This window comes from Erpetoichthys calabaricus, chromosome 2, assembly GCF_900747795.2.
Source record: "Erpetoichthys calabaricus chromosome 2, fErpCal1.3, whole genome shotgun sequence".
Classification (NCBI taxonomy): domain Eukaryota; kingdom Metazoa; phylum Chordata; class Cladistia; order Polypteriformes; family Polypteridae; genus Erpetoichthys; species Erpetoichthys calabaricus.
The window spans coordinates 42784567-42805652 of NC_041395.2; the positions used below are offsets into that span (position 1 = coordinate 42784567).

Genomic DNA, 21086 nt, shown 5'->3' on the forward strand with positions numbered 1-21086 from the left:
GGTTTATAGTGAATTGTGCAGCAAATAAAAGAGATGTAGTTTAATCTAATGAAGAAGTATTTTTTTTCTTTTGTGCCCATTAATGAAAGTGTTTTTTTTTTCTTTTCAGCAAACTGATTTCATATAAATACCGCTAAATAGTCTGGACAGAATTGCATTTAATTATTATTATATCTCTTTTTAATAAATAGAAATAATGCTAACAAGTAGCAAATTACAGTGTAACAAGGTAGTTGCAATGTCATTAAAGGCCTTAAATATAATGGTTAGTAATATTAGTACTGATTTTTTTTTTTTGTGTGTCCTCTTACTCTTTCAGAATTAAGTTTCTGGTATCCCTTACCATGACTGCCACTACTGCGCCTCCTTGAGTCTTTGTTTGTAGTAGCAGTTTTCATCTTAAAACAAAGGTTTCTTTCTTTAATTGACGTACTGGTTGATCACATTATTTTAATAAAGCCATCATCACCTACAGTGTTGACATGTAAGTATTCAAAGGTTAAATAACACAAAGTTTCATTTAAAAAAAACGTTTTGGAATATTGGGCTTGGTGTATACAGACTTTGCTAAAAGGTTGCAGTTTATCATCTTGTTCTTTCCTTGTTCCCTTTTTCTTTTTACATGCTCAGAGCAAGGGATCCCGCTTCCATTTGTTCACCTGTGCCACTTTTGTACCCCATTGCAGTTACACCAAGTGGCTCTGGCGCCTGACCACCAAAGCCGAGACCAGGATACATGCCCTCCAGCTCTATGTGTGGTGGAGAGACCAGACGAGGGCAGCAGCAACCTTCTCCTCCACCTCCTATTTTCCCAGAATCACCACCTCTACCAAGACCACCACTGCCACCCCCACCGCCTCTCTCTCTGCACCAGCCTATGTCATCAAGATTCTTGACGATGTGCTGCTGTTGGCCAGCATGGTGGCTTCTTGACTTATTTTGTTTAACCTGACATTTGTTTGAATTTCCAAACAACCTTAGCAAGCAGTGATGGATTTCTCAAAGCAGCAAGATTCGCAGTGCAGTTAGTAGTTTGGCACAATTAACCATCTTTACCAGGTACCCTTTTTAATTAATAATATGTGGTGGTGTGGGAGCAGTGTGTGTGTATGTGCATGTGTGTGTGTGTATGTGTGTAGCTTTGCTTTTCATAGTACTTGCGATGATCTTGGGTTTGTCTCTTTACCTACCCTGGCCTCTTCCTCCCAGTCTGCAACCAGTTGAGGGCCAGTGCCATCCCAGCACTCCCAAGAGATGGCTGATCTGACAAAGCAGCCTATGCAAACACTGTGCAGTGAGGAGAGAGGTGGGTCGAAAGAATGTGCTCCTTCAAATGCTGTTGCTGGGAAAGGAACAGACCCTGTATGATTCTTTTTGTTTCTTTTTCTCTTGCTCTCTCTCAGCTGCTTTTTCCCAAAGGCTGAAGAACCCTTCTACCAAAAGAACAGCTGGTATAGGTAGGCCGGGTCCTTTTCACCCGGGGGAAGGATGGAAAGCCTGTGCTGACCCCCAACCTTTGCCTCTCCCGGCCCCCGCACCCTGCACCTCAAACCCAACCTTCTTTCACTGCCCATTCTTCATGTGGTTGTCCTACCACATATGGGCCTACAAGCTCTCCTGCCCTGTGTGCAGCCACAGGTTGTCAGATGCCAGACTCTACAGGACTGTCTGGAGGGTCCTGGACACAGACGGATGGTACTTCATGGCCACGGAGTACCTGGAGTGCCAGCGCTGCAGGAAGAAGGTGGCAGGATGGTCAAAGGATGTCCTGGATCAGCTGGACCCTGTCCACCGGGATGAGTTTCCAGCCATCCTGACTTAAAGGTCAGACAGGGGGTTTCTGATGGCTGGGGCAACTCTCCACAGGTAGGCACACAGTCCTGACATCTCTGTCCTCTCTAACACTGGTTATCCTGTGACAAGAAGCTCATCGGGCAGATGCGTAAGCACATGCTGGGCAACGGGGCCAACCGGCTGTGTAGATATCTGTTCGAGGAGCACACCAAGTCCTGGATGTCATGGTCCACAAAGTACCTGTCGGCATGTGCCAAGCTCTTGGCGCCAGGTGCCCAGCCATCTACAACTCCCACTCCTCCAAAACAGATGACTCCAGTGCCAGGAATGAAGTGGCGGCCATCTGTCTGCACCAAAGGAGGTGGCTTTGCGGCTAGAGGAGACCAAGGCCCTGATCATCTCCATCTTCGGCTCAATCTTGAAGATGAACTCAACCAAGAAGGTAAGCAAGACTACCATCCCTCCCTTCCTTCCTTCCTTCCTTCCTTCCTTCCTTCCTTCCTTCCTTCCTTCCTTCCTTCCTTCCTTCCTTCCTTCCTTCCTTCCTTCCTTCTTCCGTGCTTACTGTCACTCTCCCTTTCATTCTTCAGATGACCAAGAAACCCGTCTGTGCCACCACCATCACGGCAGCCTGGGTGACCAACGTGGGGAACAAACACGGCCAGATCGTGATCAGCATCCTCACTGCCACTGAGGGCGCAGGACTGCACCCAATGGCTAATGGTGTGGCTCGACGTGTGGCACCTGATGCGATGCTTCGCAGTTGATGTCACCACAGAGAACCACCCTCTCTACAGCTTCTTCATGGCATGTCTCTACTTCTGCATATTTGAACAGGACCAGGGAGACGTTGCCCTGCTGTGACAGGCCAAGGCTGTCTTTGAAGGAGCTGGCCCACCATTGCCACTGACACACGCATGGGGTGGAGGAGACTGGTGGGCTCAATGACGAGATGCTGGAGGCCTTTGGAGACACAACTGACACCATGGGTATCCTGCTTTTGGACTGTGAGAAGATCCACAGAGGTGCCATCTGCACTGCAACCAGCACCCAGCCAGCATGCACCTGTACATGCAGACAGGGCAGTCAAAGTGTGGATCACGCTGCCAGTGTTCAGGACTGTGTGGGGCTCGACTTTGTTGGAGTCATTCCACCTGCATCTGGACTGCTTCACACCTGGTAAGGTTCCAGAAAACCTGTCCTTTGTCACTTGTGTTGTGTGAGAGAGTAGGAGGCTTTGTATTTTTGTCTCTGTCTCGCCCTGTCTTTCAGGCACTTCAGGCCTATCTCCTGGAAGGTCTGGTGTGGTGGAATGAGGACAGTCTAGCACAGGCACTTGTCTGCTACAGTGGCCAACTCCACCACTCCCTCAATAAGCTGAGCGAACGTCTGCTTGGCAAGAAGCCGATTGAGGACTACACCCAGCCTGCGAATTGCCCTGGTGAGGTGGGTGACCACCTCTGTCCGTCCCTGGTCTCTGTCTGTCTGTTTGTCCTTCTGTCCATCCATCCATCTCTCTATTCCACCCACCTTTTCATTTTAAACCAGTCCCCTCTTTTTCACAGGCTAGCTCTTCGGCATCCAGTATTTGTTTTGGTAGAACGGTCTAGTGCTGGAGGAAGTGATGGGCAGGGATCGCGACACTCCGAATGGGACCGAGACAGACAATGACAGTAAAGGTGTCGACGAGGGCTTCCAGGAGGAGGAGGTGGTGGACCACACCCTCTTTGGTCTGGTGGAGGACTTCTCCCCGCCTACTGCCAAACCCACGTGTCTGAGATGTCCCAGTTGTGCTCTGCTACTGGCGCTTCAGTCTGGGCCAGCTGACTAGGAGACCTCCCCTCAAGATGAGGCCATTCACAGGGTGTGCCACGAGCTGGTAAATCTCCTCTGAGGAGTCACAATATACCCATGGATTATCTGAAGAGTACTACTCTCGCTCTGTCCCCCAACAGGATAGCTTTGGGCCTGACAGTGGCCCGGGTTACCAGCACATGTGGCGGAGATTGTTGCCTTCAGGGAGCGATTGTTGGAGGGTGACAGGATACCGGTTCAGTTCCCACCACTTCACCAGGAAAGACTGGTGAAGGGGAGATTCCAAGGCAAGCACTTACACACCAGTGTTACCCCTGGAGTGGAGAGCTTACAACGGCAGGTGCTCGACCTCTTTTGCAGCCTTCTTCCTTTTGATCAGACACATTGATGGCAGGGACTGGCTCTCTCCTCTCTTCTTCTGCAGGTGCATGGTTGGCCAAGGCGGCCAAGTCACACAGATGTCTGACATCTGCTGCCTTGTAGAGGCTGTTTGCATCCAGCTGTCCAGGTTTCACCCTGAGGGAACCACCATCTGCAGCATTAGGGTGGACCTCAGGGAAGCCATCATGATGGACTACTTATGCATCCAAGAGAATGTCCTCACAAACCTGGTACACCTGGCCCGGACCCATATTCAGCTCTTCTCCATCAGTCAGTGCACCCTGGCACAGTGGTAAGTGCACACAGGGCAGGTGGGGCCCCCCATGCCCCTCTCCTCCCCCTCTGATGTCCTTTGCTTTGTGTCTCTGCAGGCACTACGCTTGCACCAGGGACCTGATACGGAGGGCTCTGGAGCAGATTGAGCCCTTGTCAAGCACCTCGGTCCTGGCTTCAGTGCCTACCCCTGCTGTGTGCCCACAGCCAACGGGCCCTGAGCAGACCACCTCCCATGATTTTCCATTCTCTGTCCCGCCAGATCTGTCTGGTCAGGCTGTACTTCAAGCTTGGGGTTCTGTGGATGAGGCACCACCTGTCATCGGGCACCCCGCTGTGCCACATGAAGAACCCGTCACCCAGCCACTCCACCTGCCGGCTGACACTGATGTTCCTCCACTGCCACCAGCACCAGCATAACCTCCTCTACCCTACAACACTGCATGGTGATGCAGGAAGAAGCAGGAGATGGAGGAGCTGGCACGCCAGCAAACAAAGGAAAAAGGTGGAGGCCTTTATTTGTCAGCGCTGTGCATGTCCAAAAACTGAGGAATTCAACCACAGCCACTTTTGGGGCGGGGGGATCCTTTTTGTTTCACAGCGGCTGGAAAAAGTGTACAGGAGTGGCCTGAGGAAAAAAGGAGGCAGAAACATGATGGCATTTGGGGGGGTATTTATTTATTTATCTCTCTATCTATTATTTTTACTTATTTATTTATTTAAAATTTTGAATTTGTAGATGGGGCTCATCCTGCACTTTTTTTGTTCATGAGGAGGCCTGTTTAAGATTTTGTTAATCTCTATAAGTGACTGGCCTTCTCCTCCACCTCCTCCTCTCAATTTTCTTTTTTAATTTTGGGCTTCATCTGCAGATTATTATCATGGCACTGACTGTAAAAACATATACTACCTTTTGTGTTTTATTTATTGATTTTATTTATTGTATTGTAAATAACTGCCTTTTATAGTCTATTTATTGTATATACTGTATGTAGCTATTCCTAAAGGATTGTTGTTTGATTTTATTTACTTTATGCATATAGTTATTTAATGTTATTTATTGTAATTCTTAGTCATAAACATTGGATTGTTGATTGAATTGTTGTGCCTGTGTCTGCCTGCTTCTGTGTCCCCCTTTAAGGGCTCTGTTTACCACGTGGCTAATCAGCTATGCATCAGCCCCTTTCAGCTTCTATGGAGCAGGCGCTGGCGGCCTCCTTCCGTCACAAAGATTGGCATAAATTGTTTGTGTATACTAATTCCTACTTTTTTCTGCTGTTCTTTTTCTGTTTTTCTGTGGTGACAATCTGTGCCACCACCACTTGATCAAGGCACCGTGCAGTCCCAACACCTATGGACTGAAGACAGTACCCCAGATGTCCACATAATTATCATCATCTTACTCTTTCGCATGAAGCCTGTGAACCATGTGGATTGATTTAGATCATTTATGTAAGGTAGAATGCCCAGAGACGGCTTGGCCTCAGAACCCCTGCAGATTTTTTTTTTTTTTGCTGCAGCCCACTTTAGTTTTTTTTTTGTTTTTGTTTTTTCAGTCCTCCCAGCCAGTAGGCCTTACTTTATTCTTTATCAATTAGTATAGCCTAATCTTATTTTTATTTTTTATAAACTTTGCTTCCTTCATCTTGTAAAGCACTTTGAGCTACACCATTTGTATGAAATTGTGCTCTATAAATAAATGTTGTTGTTGATGTTGTTGTTCTCTTCTACATTTATCTTGCTAAACTGGAAGAATTCCAGCCTACCTGTTATAAGTCAGTGGGTAACTAATGTTCTATATTATATGAAATTGGAAAAAAATTAATTCTTATTTAGAGCATATTTTCAAAGCTTTTTAAAAAATATGGCAAGATCTAATTAAAAAAATTTACAAAAGCATTTATATCGAGGAAAATGGTATTCTCCCCTCTTTGTTGTATCGAAAGTTTTGATCTCGTTGTTGGTTCTCCTCTCTTTCTCTCAGGTGGGGGTTAAATTCTGATTTATTAAGTTGAGCTTGCTTGTGTGTAATGTTTTATTCTTTATTGTAAATTATAAGTTAGACTTGATCGTATGAAATGTTATTTTCTTCAATTAAAATAAGTAAAACACATTTTTTTTAAATTGTATTATTTTGTTTATTTCAACAAGTATGTCTCAATTATTTGTGAAAGTAAGTCTTTGGCCACATCCAAACCCCAACAGAAAAAGTGAAAGTGTTAAGGTACACTTCTGCCGACATATGAACCTCGTTCAAAAATTGTAAAGTTCTGTTCATAATTATGGTACTGTATACTAGCCTGGAGGTGGAACAGAGATCCCTCACTCAATCTACATTAACTTGACGTGCCTTGAAGGGCATCTTCTTGATTGTTTTAATTAATTATCAGTATTAACAAAAGTTAAATTAATAATTAACAGTGATTATGCACCCCACATTACATTATTTTGCTGTCTCTGGGGTGGACAAGTTAAAGTTCATTCTGTTCCTACACAACTAATACATTTTCACCTAGGCAAGAAAATTACTTAAGCAGATAAGATCACTACACAATATAATGTGTGCAGAATTAGTCGACATGGACATATTAAAAGGTTTCTCCAAAAATGGTCTGGATATCAGTGACATAATATAATATCAAATACAAATTCAATTGTCATGCACCTGTTCTAAAAACAAGTCTTAAGTTCTCTTCAGTGGTGCAGTGGTAGCATTGCTGCCTCGCAGTTAGGAGACCTGGGTTCACTTCCTGGGTCCTCCCTGCGTGGAGTTTGCATGTTCTCCCCGTGTCTGTGTGGGTTTCCTCCAGGTGCTCTGGTTTCCTCCCACAGTCCAAAGACATGCAGGTTAGGTGCATTGGCGATCCGAAAATGCGTGTGATGTGTGTGCACTGCCTGGGGTTTGTTTCCTGCCTTGCATCCTGTGTTGGCTGGGATTGGTTCCCGTGACCCTGTAGTTAGGATATAGCAGGTTGGATAATGGATGGATGGAAGTTCTCATCTATTAAGCACAGTCTAGCGCTAAGATACTTCTTACATAAATGCTAGGAAAAACTGAAGAAATAGAAGGCATTCATTCTGAGCAAGTGTGAATTAAAAGTTGACATAAACAACATTTTCACATTTACCAAAGGAACGTTTAAATTTAATGGTAGCTATTAGTCTAAGGTGGACTGGCAACCTTTTCAAGATTGGTTCCTACCTTGAACCAAATTATGCCAGAAAAGGCTCTGGCTGCCAGTGACTGAATGGGTTTGAGATTAGTGTGTCATGTTATTCCAGTTGTTACGTTAAAATTTAAATTAAAAAAAACATGGGGTGACTGGAGTGGCAGCCCAGTGGCACATTGGGTTGCACTGCTGCCCATCAGTTTCAACAAAATGAATTTATTCCTGCATTTGAATCTACCACCCAGTTACTGTCCATGTGGAGTCTGTCCTTTGTTCCAATGTATGCATGGATCCTCCTTGCACAACCTGAAAGACACTCTCATTAGCTTAACTGACAATTCCAAATTGGCCCTGTGTGAGTAGGAGAGTGTTGTTCTCTGCATGTGAGTGTTTCCTATGGTGGACTTACACTCTGTCTAGGGTTGGTTCCTGCCTTTCACACAATGCTGCCAGGATCCAGCCCCATGTGATCCTGAATTGGATCAAGAATGTTTGAGAATGAGCAGCATGTTCTCCCCGTGTCTGTGTGGGTTTCCTCCGGGTACTCCTGTTTCCTCCCACAGTCCAAAGACATGCAGGTTGGGTGCGTTGGCGATTCTAAATTGGCCCTAGTATGTGCTTGGTGTGTGGGTGTGTGTGTGCGTGCCCTGTGGTGGGCTGACACCCTGCCCGGGGTTTGTTTCCTGCCTTGTGCCCTGTGCTGGCTGGGACTGGCTCAAGCAGACCCTTGTGACCCTGTAGTTAGGATATAGCGGGTTGGATAATGGATGGATGGATGTTTGAGAATGATAAGCTTGGGTTGGATGGAAACTGGTTGAAAGTACACTTTTCACAAATGTTGGAAATATAGTAAATGAATTAATTAGCAGTGTATTTTAAAGTAACTCTTTTGAAATATTCAAATTTCAACCAAATATTTTTGAACACATTAAACAGAAATTAATCAGCTGCCCTGACCTGAATGCCTCACATTGTTCCTTATGTTTCTTTGCATTTATGCATCGGTAACATCTGGACTCCTACTGTCACACACTAACTAACTGTAAAACAAAGTCACTATGATTTAGTCTCTTTTAGTTTTTCTATGGAGAAAGCACCTCCTGAAATGATCTCACAGTGAAATTACTTGTTTACCTGTCCAAACTAACCATCGGTATGTCTTATATTCAAGCCTAATAATGGACACAACATAGGTGAAAGGAGTAGTTCAGAAAAGGGCTACAAAAAGGGTTCAGTACATTGAAATGAACGAAGAACCAGACAAACCCGCAGAGATATCCCAATAATCCTTCTCAACAAATGAACAGTGAAAATGGTTCCTTTATTTACAACAAAGCTGATACTAACATTAACATAATTTTTATTATACTATAAAAATATTTTTCTGTTTTACTTAAATACTGCTTTCTCTACTAGTGCAGTATACAGTACTGTTTCTTCAACCATGTGCTTTAGTTTTACACACATTCATTTAAAGAACAGAAATGATACAGTACAGTGAAGATATCTCAAATACACTGAATTAACAGTTGTAGCAAAGAAATTACATAATTAAAAAATCTGTATCAAATTACTCCATAATCTGTTAGCAAGTCTCCTTGTGCTGGATAGTGTGGTTTGTTTCATCTCCAGGCTGCAGGATCTCAAGCTCTTCTCCTTCAACTCCAGGTTCAAACAGCGGGTACAGTTTCCCAGTGACACCTCCATTGAAGGTGTAGATGTGCCAGTGGTCCTCAATACTGTAAAATGAGAGACGCCGCTCATCACAATCCAGGTACACTCCCACCTTCTGGGGTATCGCTCTCAGTCGCAGTGTGGTCTCAGGGTCAGTCAGTGCAGTCAGCTCATCACTATACAGCCTCACAATCCAGTATCCTGACTGAGGTTTCAGACTCACTCGTCCTTTTCTCTGTGCAGACTCACTGACGACACCCAAATACCATTCAGACCTCTCCTTCACATCCACCTCCCAGTAGTGCTGTCCTGAGGTGAAACTCTCCCTCCCCAGGACAAAGATCCAGGCATCAAACCTGAGTGGAGTGTCAGGGACAGTCTGATCTTTAAACTGATCTCGTACACGATGACCATCTGTAGACACAACAAGGCGGGGGTGTGCAGTTTCAGGGTCCAAAGTCACATGAGCTAAAGAGAGATGGGAGAAGAAGTGACAGTTGAGTGTGGATGAAATTGATATACTTTTATTTTGTTTGACATTATCATAAGACAGTTATCCTAAAATATTTGAATTTCAGTGACAAGACAAAATTGATTTTATTGCTACATAGGAAGCCTTCTTCCATAAATCAGCTGCTGCCATATGCTTATGTATTTATTTGTATACGTTGGTTTCCCAGGTCAAAATCAGTTTCCATTTTTTTTCAGGTTCAGAAAAAGGTCCTAATCTGAAAACCAGGAATCCATTTCCTGTGTCAAAGAACTAAATATCAGTTAGTAATCAATGACAGTTCAGAATGACCTCTCAGAGAACTGAGTGATAGCATTTACAGAGAGTGCACAATTAAGTTGCCACCATAATAAAGGTAGACCTTCAGTTGAAGAACATTTGGTTTTGGATAGTCACTCTTATAGAAAACATCTACTAGCAGTATCTCTTAAACATGATTCTGAATAACTATTATGAATGCTGAATTTCATTTCAACCAGTTTTTCTTAATCTTTGTATTATTCCCTTATTCACTTTAACTTGACTATTTGCATATATTGTTATCCCATCTGTGCATTTAAGTGGCATGCTCAAACAAGCTTGGTGATGTTCTACTTTTTGCATTTATATTCAGTGTATTTCTTTTCGCTCTTCTTGCACTCACTGCAGTGAGTCAGACTAACAAACCCCAAAAATAACTACACAGATATATGCCCCGGGTTTAAATGACTTAATTTGATTAAACAAAATTCCATCAAAACAATAATCTGCACACATTCAATGATGTTCTTTTCCTTTTTTCACTCCTCTCCAGGTGAAGTTTTTCCTTCACAACTCCTACTTGCCAGATTCAGATATAGCACCCAGGAAGCACTTCTGAGTCAGGCAAAAATCATCTTAAAACAGGGAAGTGTTCTTCATGCAGCTCCACCTGGCGGCTCCCAACCTAGCAGGGTCATCCATCGGGACTACAACTTCCATGCAGGCCTGCAGGTGTGCACACATGGGAGATACGCCAGAAGGATTCTGCACACACAATGCTGGGGAAGCACATAGGAGGCAGTCTCATTCCACCCTTCCATTAGAATATTACCTTGATTAAGAAAGGGAATGACCAACATTTCAGCCAAGATGCCCATCCTTCCATGGGAACCATCCACTATTAGGGCCTCCCAACTGGGTAAGGAACCATCAAATCCACCTGGAATGAAAGCCATTCCATGTCCTCTATTGCACAACATAATGTAATACTGATTCTCATTGCATGAAAATATACATAAATAAATTAATAAGAACCTTTTAATGCCTTATTAACAGATTAATGGCTTTCTGTTTCTGTGCATTCAGACATATACACCAATGCACATTTATTTTACATAGAAATTCATTTCTGTTGTATTTTATTCCAAAGAACTGATTTTGAAACTGTTATATGACTAAGTGGACACTGTCGATATTAGCTTAGCTTTCACAGATGCACAAAGACTTCCCTGCTAAAAAACAGATTTAAGAAGAGATTTAAATACAGAAATTCTCTATTCCCCAACCACATTTAGAAGGACACATTTTTGAAGGACTGATCTAAACTACTGTAAAATACTGTACATCTGCACCTCTAGCATTAGACAATATCTGCTTTGTTTCCCTTCTGATCTGTATCAGTGATTTTAATCAAAGATGGGTTGACATCTCTGCATTATGTGCCAAACCAAGTGGATCCAGGCAGGGCATTCATCTTATGCTTGCAACCACAGGTTAAATTCCTAGTTACTCTGACAGACACACACAGGCACCTACAGTATAAGCAAACACTGACCTGATGACCGGAAATGGACTCTGATCTAATAAGTAGAACTTTCACCTTCTCTTAAAAACTAGATGTCTTTCACACTCTTTTTAAAATGGCCTAGAAGCACACTCTCTTTAACCCCTCTGACCATCTACATCCCTAGCTCTACAATCTAATCTTCCATGCTCAGGTTTTGTGCCACTGACTGAACTCAGTCTAGGAGTATAATGTAATAATCTGAAACCTGCTTAATCCAATTCAAGACCATGGAGAGCTGGAGACTAGTCTGGCATGGGCACTAGACTAAATATAAATGTCAGTCCCACACAAGATGCCAGTCTATCACACACACTCACATGGCCAATATTGAATAGCCAAGAAAAGTAAACATGACTTTTAAGATGCTGGAGGAAAACCAGAAAATCTGGTGGAAACCCTTGCAGACGCAATTGGAGTATGCAAGCCCCAAACAGACAACAACCAGGATCAGGAGTTGTACCCAGGAAAATGGAAGACAGCACTGATAATCACTACAGTGCTGTTAACCCCCTGAAGAAAATCATTTAATGAAATTACAATTGAATACAATTTTCATTATTTCCTTATTGTTTTAGAAATGGAAAATTTGCCAACACTGAAAAACCTGGAATAGAGTTCACACAATAGAACAATACAAGCATAAAGAGATAACATACGTACCAGCGGCTTTTCGTAATCTTTCCCATTCTGAAAGATAGTAAAATAATTTAGAAACATTTAAGATATGTTAGTCTTTTCTGAAAGAATAGCAGCTATAATTAATACAGCCTAGGTTATGTCAGCTGGACAGCTTGACATCCATGGCAGAGCGACGAGCACTGAGCAGGCTGCTGTCAATCATGGAGAATCCACTGCATTCACTGAACAGTATCATCTCAGAGGAGCAGCTTCAGCGACAGACTGCTGTCACTGTCCTGCTCCACTGACAGACTGAGGAGATTGTTCCTCCCCCACACTATGCGACTCTTCAATTCCACCCTGGGGGGTAAACGTTAACATTATCAAAGTTATTGTATGTCTTTATACCTGCATTGTTATCATTGTTTAATTTAATATTTTCTTTATCAGTATGCTGCTGCTGGAGTATATGAATTTCCCCTTGGGATTAATAAAGTATCTATCTATCTATCTATCTATCTATCTATCTATCTATCTATCTATCTATCTATCTATCTATCTATCTATCTATCTATCTATCTATCTATCTATCTATCTATCTATCTATCTATCTGTCTGTCTGTCTGTCTGTCTGTCTGTCTGTCTGTCTGTCTGTCTGTCTGTCTGTCTGTCTGTCTGTCTGTCTGTCTGTCTGTCTATCTATCTATCTATCTATCTATCTAATACAGCCTAGGTTATGTCAGACTAGATGGAAACATAAAGTTGGCCGATATTAAAATGAGATCTCATAATAAGCATTAGCAGATATACAGAACTCTTGGAATTTACTTGGAAAACAGGTGGAGCCATTTGAATTTTTAAGATATTATTTTTTGTTTATTGCAATTATTTATCTTAATTGGAAACTGCAGCTTGAAAGAACAAGACACGTAAGTTATGTTTACACTGCAGGTTTGATAAAACTGAATTCCAATAGATAGATAGATAGATAGATAGATAGATAGATAGATAGATAGATAGATAGATAGATAGATAGATAGATAGATAGATAGATAGATAGATAGATAGATAGATAGATAGATAGATAGATGTACTCCATTTGGTTTGAGGGCAACACTTATCTAAAAATACAAAGTTTAACACTAGAATTACCAGAGCCTACGAGAAAACTCGTAAATCCGGCCCACCTTAAATTTGTTAGCACCTCTCCGTCAGCGTCTTTTGTCCTGTAAATGTGCCGATTAAGACAAGCAGAAAGCAGCCTGCTATTCCATCACCCCATCGTCGCAGAACGTTCACAAACTTCTCCAAGCTCGTGCCTTGTTTGATTATCTGGGAGTGAAGTGCTGGAGTTTTAGTATGGAAATAATAGATCGTTATTTGGAACACATGCACTTCATGCGTGTTCCGTTTCTACAGTAATCTGTGTAAACACATTGTTAAAAACAGAAACTTTTTCATATTTTAGTAATAAATGTTACAAAATGTAGGCATAAACTGTAGAATGTGTGAAGCCTGAAGTCAAAAGATCAAATAAACACTTTCACAAAAAGTTCAAGGACGATACAACAGTTTCCGTGGCGTAGCGGTAAGATTTGCTGACTTGTAATCAAGCATCCCCGGTTTAATCCCGTCTGCCTCCTATATTTGCCGTTTTCAGTAGTGAGCTGCTCTTATTGTTAATATTATACAGTACATACATACATTTGGTTTGTGTCAGTAACAGACCGTGTACATTTATAGCACTGTACTTGTAAAAATTATCGTTTTTTTTTTCACTTTTATTCTCTCAGTTACGATCACGATACATACTACCGCTCTAGGGATCTGATGCTATTAGTTTTTATTTGAGACTGGGAATAACTGTAGATGTGAGTGGTGTTTTGAGGCAATGGAACTGGACATTCTCTGATCTAGAGGGATAAAAGCTGACACACAAACGCTGGTGAATCTGCCTTATTTGTATCATTCTGAAAGAAAGTAAAATAATTTAGAAACATTTAAGCTATGTTAGTCTTTACTCAAAGAACAGCAGTTATAATTAATACAGCCTAGGTTATGTCAGACTAGATGGAAACATAAAGTTGGCCGATATTAAAATGAGATCTCATAATAAGCATTAGCAGATATACAGAACTCTTGGAATTTACTTGGAAAAAAGGTGGAGCCATTTGAATTTTTAAGATATTATTTTTGTTTTTTGCAATTATTTATCCTAATTGGAAACTGCTGCTTGAAAGACCAAGACATGTAGGTTATGTTTACACTGCAGGTTTGATAAAACTGAATTCCAATAGATAGACAGATAGATAGATATACACATACATTTGGTTTGCGTCAGTAACAGACTGTGTACATTTATAGTACTGTACTTGTAAAAGTTACCTTTTTTCTTTCACTTTTATTCTCTCAGTTACGATCACGATACATACTACTGCCCTAGGGATCTGATGCTGTTAGTTTTTATTTGAGACTTGGAATAACTGTAGATGTGAGTAGTGTTTTGTGGCAATGGAACTGGACATTCTCTGATCTGGAGGGATAAAAGCTGACACACAAATGCTGGTGAATCTGCCTTATTCGTATCTCACCGTCACTTTATTTTTTTTATTCAGTTTTATTGAGTGTTCCTGCTCACGCATAATTAGCACCTTATGGTTTATGATGTCAAAAAAACAAAAAGACCGTCTTTCCTACATTTACGACATGTGTAACTGTTGCAATGTGCACACTTCTCTCTATGCTGTGGTTTCCATTACACACCTGAAAGAAATAGACAATAAATGTGACATTTTGAAGAAATCATTTAATAACCTGAATGACCTGAATAGTACCAATCAGAAAACATCATCGCACCAATGCAATATTATTTGAAAACAAACAGCGTTTTATTCACAATTTACATAACATTTCTTTTATTATTAAGTTATTAAGCAGTTCGCATACGTTTGCAACCTGAGATTTTTCTTCTTTTTTTGCATATAACAAAGACATATGCTTTGCATTTGCCATTCCAACATATTGCACATCACAAACATTAACACTGTTATCGTTTTTTTCGTGTCTGCCGTTTCTATAGGAGGGTGACAATGAGTTAAATTCCAATGGATGTTTTTCAAATGTTGACAAGCAATAAGCAAAAGGTATCACTGAAAACCACAGAAAACAAAAACAGCAAAAAAAAAAAAAAAAAAAAAAACAGTACGAGGAAAGTTCGAAGAAAGAGATTTTTTTACAATGTTTCTGTTTGGGGATCGTTGTGCAAACGTGCACATCTGAGCTGCGACCACAGATCTAACTGCTCTGTGGATGATTCATTCAGGCATTTCAAGGTCACTTCGTTGTAATGAAAGCATCTGCTGAATGTACTTCATAGTAACGCGATTTTTATAGACTCGTGTCATATGGGGAAACTGTTGGGACCGTAACAATACTTTGTTGTAATACTCTCTCACCTCTCTCTGCACCGCTGCAAAGCCCCGCCCGCCAAGCGTTCTGAAAAGTCTGAGTGAGTCTCCGTTGCCGGCAGTTCTCTCGCTGTCAGACGGCTGCAGCCCAGTAGTGGGTCGCGGACCGGTGGTTGGGGACCCCTGGCTTAAATCATCCGAGATCAGATGCCTCATCTTGGATGAGTTAATGCCGGTGAAACTCATCCAGATAAGTCGGTTTTTCAAACGCAGCCGTGTATTAGATTAGTCTAGCTGGATCTAATCATACGAGATGAATGCGCGCGCCCATGCTGATTGAAAAGCCCAAACATATTGGGTCCAGAAAACATGATCAGCAAGTCTTTGATAGGCTGTAACAAAATGACGAAAGAACGGGCGCATTTTTTTCACACAAACGGTGCTAGATCTTTTATTCGAAGGACATGAAGAATTTCAAGATTAAATATGCACAAGGGGTAACACTGCAAAAGCAGCCCAAACCAGAAAAGACGGCTGCCAAAAAGTGACCTACAAATTAAACGCTAAGTAGTGTGCATTGTACTTACTGAATGCAGCGTTTCATTTCCTATGTGTCAGATTAATTATTACTTAATATGTCATAATTCCAGATCAAACGTGAGAACATGACAACAGGTTAAAGTGAAGTACAAGAATATACTTCAAACTGGTAAATATTGGTATATAACTAAAGAATTGCTGACATAAATAATCATATATAATATAAAAAACATTAATTTTAAAGCTAATAAGAAGGCAGACAAGCAAAAAACAGGTGGAGGTCCACGCGGTTCAGACCTAACCCCTGCAGAAGAGTTGGCTATCCATTAAAATGCCAATCAACCTGTTTCTGAGGGCATTCCAGGACAAAGCTCCTCCTCAGAACCAGTGGCAGGATGCAGTGGTCACTTCATTTCAGGTAAAGGATGGTCATTGCATATATTTGTCCTCAATGTGTGCCATAGGTATGTTCCATATAGCCCTCTTTTTTTGTTGGATCAGTTGCAGGGAATGTCATATCCCTAGAATCCCTTGTGTCTGACCTACGAGATATTGACGAAGGTCAAATATTTGATGAAGACACTGTGTCTGATTATTCATCAGGAGGAGAGGTACATTTTCCAAATAATGTTTGATCAAACTCCACTCTGATCGTCCCATGTGCCCCAATCACATTTGGAAATCCTGGTAATGAGAATGTTAGGCTGATTGTGAGATTCTTCATGGAACTGTGGGTGTTTTTGCCTGTGTGTTACATTCCTACAATGGCATGAAACGCCTCTTTTGTCTTCACACGCAGGTGTTCAGGAAACACTATGAAAACCCGAAGGAAATATTTCAGAGCCAAACAGACTTTACGAATTGCCAGGCAAACTGCATTTTTAGATAGATTTTCTGCATCGCCTACAGTATATAAAAAAAGTGCCGCTTGCAAAAAACCTCAAAGCAATGCATACTGTCTGTGTGGTTGTGAGAGCCTGACTACGCCGAGTCTGACTTTGAATATAAGGTGGTAATAAATCTTTGAGGTACAATATTCCCCCTCGGCTAAAGCAGTATCTTTTGAAAAGAATTTCCTCCAGGAGCAATAAAGGATCTTGCCGATCGCGCAAAACCCTCTCTATATGAAATTCTCTTCTTATAATTTGCGCACTGATATCAATTGGTTGCTCATTCATGAACGGTGAAGCCATGACTGAATGAATTCCATGAAAAGACACTGATTAAGTGTGTGAGCTAATCCTTGTTTACATCGAACAAACCTGCTCCGAGCAGGTTTGAGGATTTGGATGTGCTGCTATGACAACACATCCAGCAAGAGTTTCAAAAAACTGACAGATCCAGGATCAGGCCAAATCGTCAACAATTACCTCCGGCAAAACGAGTAATCCATGTGCGAAAAAATACCCCCCGGGTGTGAATTTATTCTGGCGCTGTTACTTAGAGTCAGATCAGGAGAGGCGGGCAGGGGGTGGGGGATGGGGTTGGGGTGTTAGAGCGTGATTGAGAGAATAAAACTGACAAAAGCTAACTTTTACAAGTACCATAAATTTATACCCAATGTCCCATATATTTGTCTCTTTCTTTTTTTTCTCCGTGCTACGTTCACATTGTGCATGAGAAGACGTGAGCTTAATCAGTACAGCAGGATCAATGCACATGTACTGTGCAAGGCATGCACGGGGGCCACTGACAAAAGAAGAGTATTCATGGCTCAACTTGCAGAGGAACTTCGTCGTCGCATCTTACTAGAAAAGACGATGGAAAAAGAAAAGGAGGATGTAACATCGACAAGCTTCTGTTCTGAGACAGCTGCTTCCCCAGGAAAGTAAACTGAGTCAGTGTCAGGTGTCCTTTCAATATAATAGGAACCACAGCAAAGAGAGAAGTGTGCGCATTGCAACAGGTACACATGTCGTAAATGTACGAAAAACTGTCTTTTTTTTTGACATCATAAACCATAAGGTGCATACTAATTCTGCGTAAGCAGGAACACTCAATAAAACAGAAAAAAAATTAAAGTGATGGTGAGGTATGAAGAAGGCAGATTTACCAGCGTTTGTGTGTCAGCTTTAATCGCTCTAGATCAGAGAATGTCCACTTCCATTGCCTCAAAACACCACTCATATCTACAGTTATTCCCAGTTTCAAATAAAAACTAACAGCGTCAGATCCCTAGGGCAGTAGTATGTATTGTGATCGTAACTGAGAGAATAAAAGTGAAAAAAAAGGTAACTTTTACAAGTACAGTATTATAAATGTGCACGGTCTGTTACAGACGCAAACCAAATGTTTGTGTGTACCGTATAATACTAACAATACAAGCAGCTCACTACTGAAAACGGCAAATATAGAAGGCAGTGGGGATCGAACCGGGGACTCTTGATTAAAAAGTCAGCAAATCTTACCGCTACGCCACAGAAGCTGCTGTAGCGTCCTTGAACCTTTTGTGAAAGTGTTTATTTGATCTTTGGACTTCAGGCTTCACACATTCTATAGTTTATGCCTACATTTTGTAATATTTATTACTAAAATACGAAAAAGTTTCTGTTTTAACAATGTGTTTACACAGATTACTGTAGAAACGGAACACAAAAGAAATGCATGTGTTCCAAATAATGATCTATTATTTCCACTCTAAAACTCCAGCACTTCATTCCCAGATAATCAAACAAGGCATGAGCTGGGAGAAGTTTGTGAATGTTCTGCAACGGTGGGGGATGGAATAGCATGCTGCTTGCTGCTTGTCTTAATTGGCACATTTACAGGACAAAAGACACTGATGGAGAGGTGCAAATGGATTTAAGGTGGGCCGGATTTATGAGTTTTCTTGTAGGCTCTGGTAATTCTAGTGTTAACTGTTACATAAAGTGGATAAATAAGTGGAATCATGTACATAACATGGTAACATAAGTATGAGCATCAATGTATCTAGCACTGCTAATTGCAGTGATTCTCACATGTGACCAATGTGTGGATTTTCTTTTAAGCCAAAATGTTTTCTTCCTCATAGCTCTCTGTGCGACTAAGGTATTTTAGGGTCACCAACTTAATGCAAACTGTAGATGAAGAAAAGTAATTTAGGATACACATTGTGGGAAGAAGGAGTAGGTGTCTTTGAACAGGAAAAATCTGGAGAGATGCTGCAGAAATAAAATCATGTTTGAAGAAATAGCCAGTTCAAATAAGCAGTTAAAAGAACTAAACTGTTCTGTTTGCATTTGATCACCTGTGTACATACATAGGCTTAAAAATGACTTTACATGTCTTGGAGCTAAATCATTTGTACATTTGTACTAGGTGTTAGAAGGTGCTGCCTATGAAAAACTGGGTAGTATATATACTGTAGATCAAAGCTAAAGATAAATATAAACAAGAAAAATCAGAACTGGGTTCTTGTCCTACAGTGTAAATGTAGCTTTAGAGACAAGTGTGGAGGTGTCTATTAATTATAACAGTAGGTCAAAGCATCAAAAATAATTGTTATATTATAAAGTATCCTTGTTTTTTTTATGTTTTAACACTGCAAAAAATGCAAGAAAATTATATGTATTGTTTAAAGTCAGCTATATAAAATATTAACAGTACTTTGGAAAACATACCTGATTTAATTGTATAACCAGTAGACTCTGCAGGAAAAAAAGAAAGCATTACTAAACAACAAACAGGATGCCTTAAATGTCTTAAAAATCCACATTCACATGAAAAAATTAAGCACATCTATTCTTTACTTGTATTATTTTACATACCAGGATATAGAGGTAAATAAAACTAATTTAACATTCAATAAGTCCTAAAATGACACAAATATAACCTCATGTGACTAACACAACCTTTGCTATTGCTTTTTAAAACATAAGTCAACATACAGAAGCTGTGTATCATACATTAATTAGACCCAAAATTTGGCAGTAATAACCTAAACTATGTCTTTTCTGTATTAGTATTTATCTTGAAGCGTATTGTGTTATTTTCCAAAGATATTGCCTAGTGTGGTTTGTATCACTGTGCACATGCACACTCCAGACGTCCTGTGGTGGCTATTGAAGGATAGATTATGTACATACATAGCGTGCAATCAAGTAACAAGAACTGAATGAAAGTCACAGGTATAGAATTAATCCTGCATGTGTTGATGGGTAAATTTAATATACAGTGATACCTTGAGATACGAGTTTAATTCGTTCCGTGACCGAGCTCTTAAGTCAAAATGCTTGTATCTCAAATTAATTTTCCCCATTGAAATTAATTGAAATGAGATTAATTCGTTCAAGCCCCCAAAAAACCACCCCAATTTTTTGTTAAATGTTTTCAACATAAAAAAAATGTATTTATAATGAACAAATATTGTATACAAACAAAATAAAACCTAATACATAAAAGAGAATCTAAAGAAATAAACAGACGTTGGCAAAGCCGATTAGCGTATTGTAATGCTTTTTTTCTTTCACTTCACTTTTGCTTAACTTAATTTTCTTTTTCACTAGTTTTTTTCTTTTTTGCCACGCTTTCATCACTTTCATTCGAATGGCGTGTCAATAGAAACCTGTCCAAGGAGCTTTGTTTAGTCCTCCCCTTTAGAATGTTTCTGAAATGAGTTAGGCAAGTGTCATTGAATAGCGGTGCTGCAAGTTCAGTTTCTTTTCAATAAAGTCAGGCGTTAGGCAAGTGTCATTGAATAGCGGAGCTGCAAGTTTAGTTTCTTTTCAATAAAGTCAGGCGTTAGGCAAGTGTAATTGAATAGCGGCACTACAAGTTTAGTTTCTTTTCAATAAAGTCAGGCGTTAGGCAAGTGTCATTGAATAGCAGAGCTGCACGTTCAGTTTCTTTTCAATAAAGTCAGGCGTTAGGCAAGTGTCATTGAATAGCAGAGCTGCAAGTTCAGTTTCTTTTCAATAAAGTCAGGCGTTAGGCAAGTGTCATTGAATAGCGCCACTGTGTGATCAGTTGTAATTTTTTCAGGGTGTTTCTTTTCTTTAAAGTTCGAACCTTTTTCCCACATTGCAAACACTTCCTTTATCTCACTTTAAGAGATAAACTCCTCCGTGATACCGATCTCCTGCAGAACCTCCGTATGTTGCTGCGTATGTAGTTCC

The 21086-nt window shown here is 40.8% G+C and overlaps 1 protein-coding gene across 1 annotated transcript in view; it reads right to left on the reverse strand.

Moving 5' to 3' along the window:
* Positions 1-21086, reverse strand: part of LOC114669636 (butyrophilin subfamily 1 member A1-like) — a 148544-nt gene that overhangs the window by 82213 nt on the left and 45245 nt on the right. Inside the window, exons 8-10 of the mRNA XM_051922321.1 lie at positions 19593-19619; positions 12086-12112; positions 9066-9575 (exon numbers count right to left, since the gene is read on the reverse strand). Of these exons, the coding sequence (XP_051778281.1) occupies positions 9066-9575; positions 12086-12112; positions 19593-19619 (564 nt within the window). The remainder of the gene's footprint in view (positions 1-9065; positions 9576-12085; positions 12113-19592; positions 19620-21086) is intronic.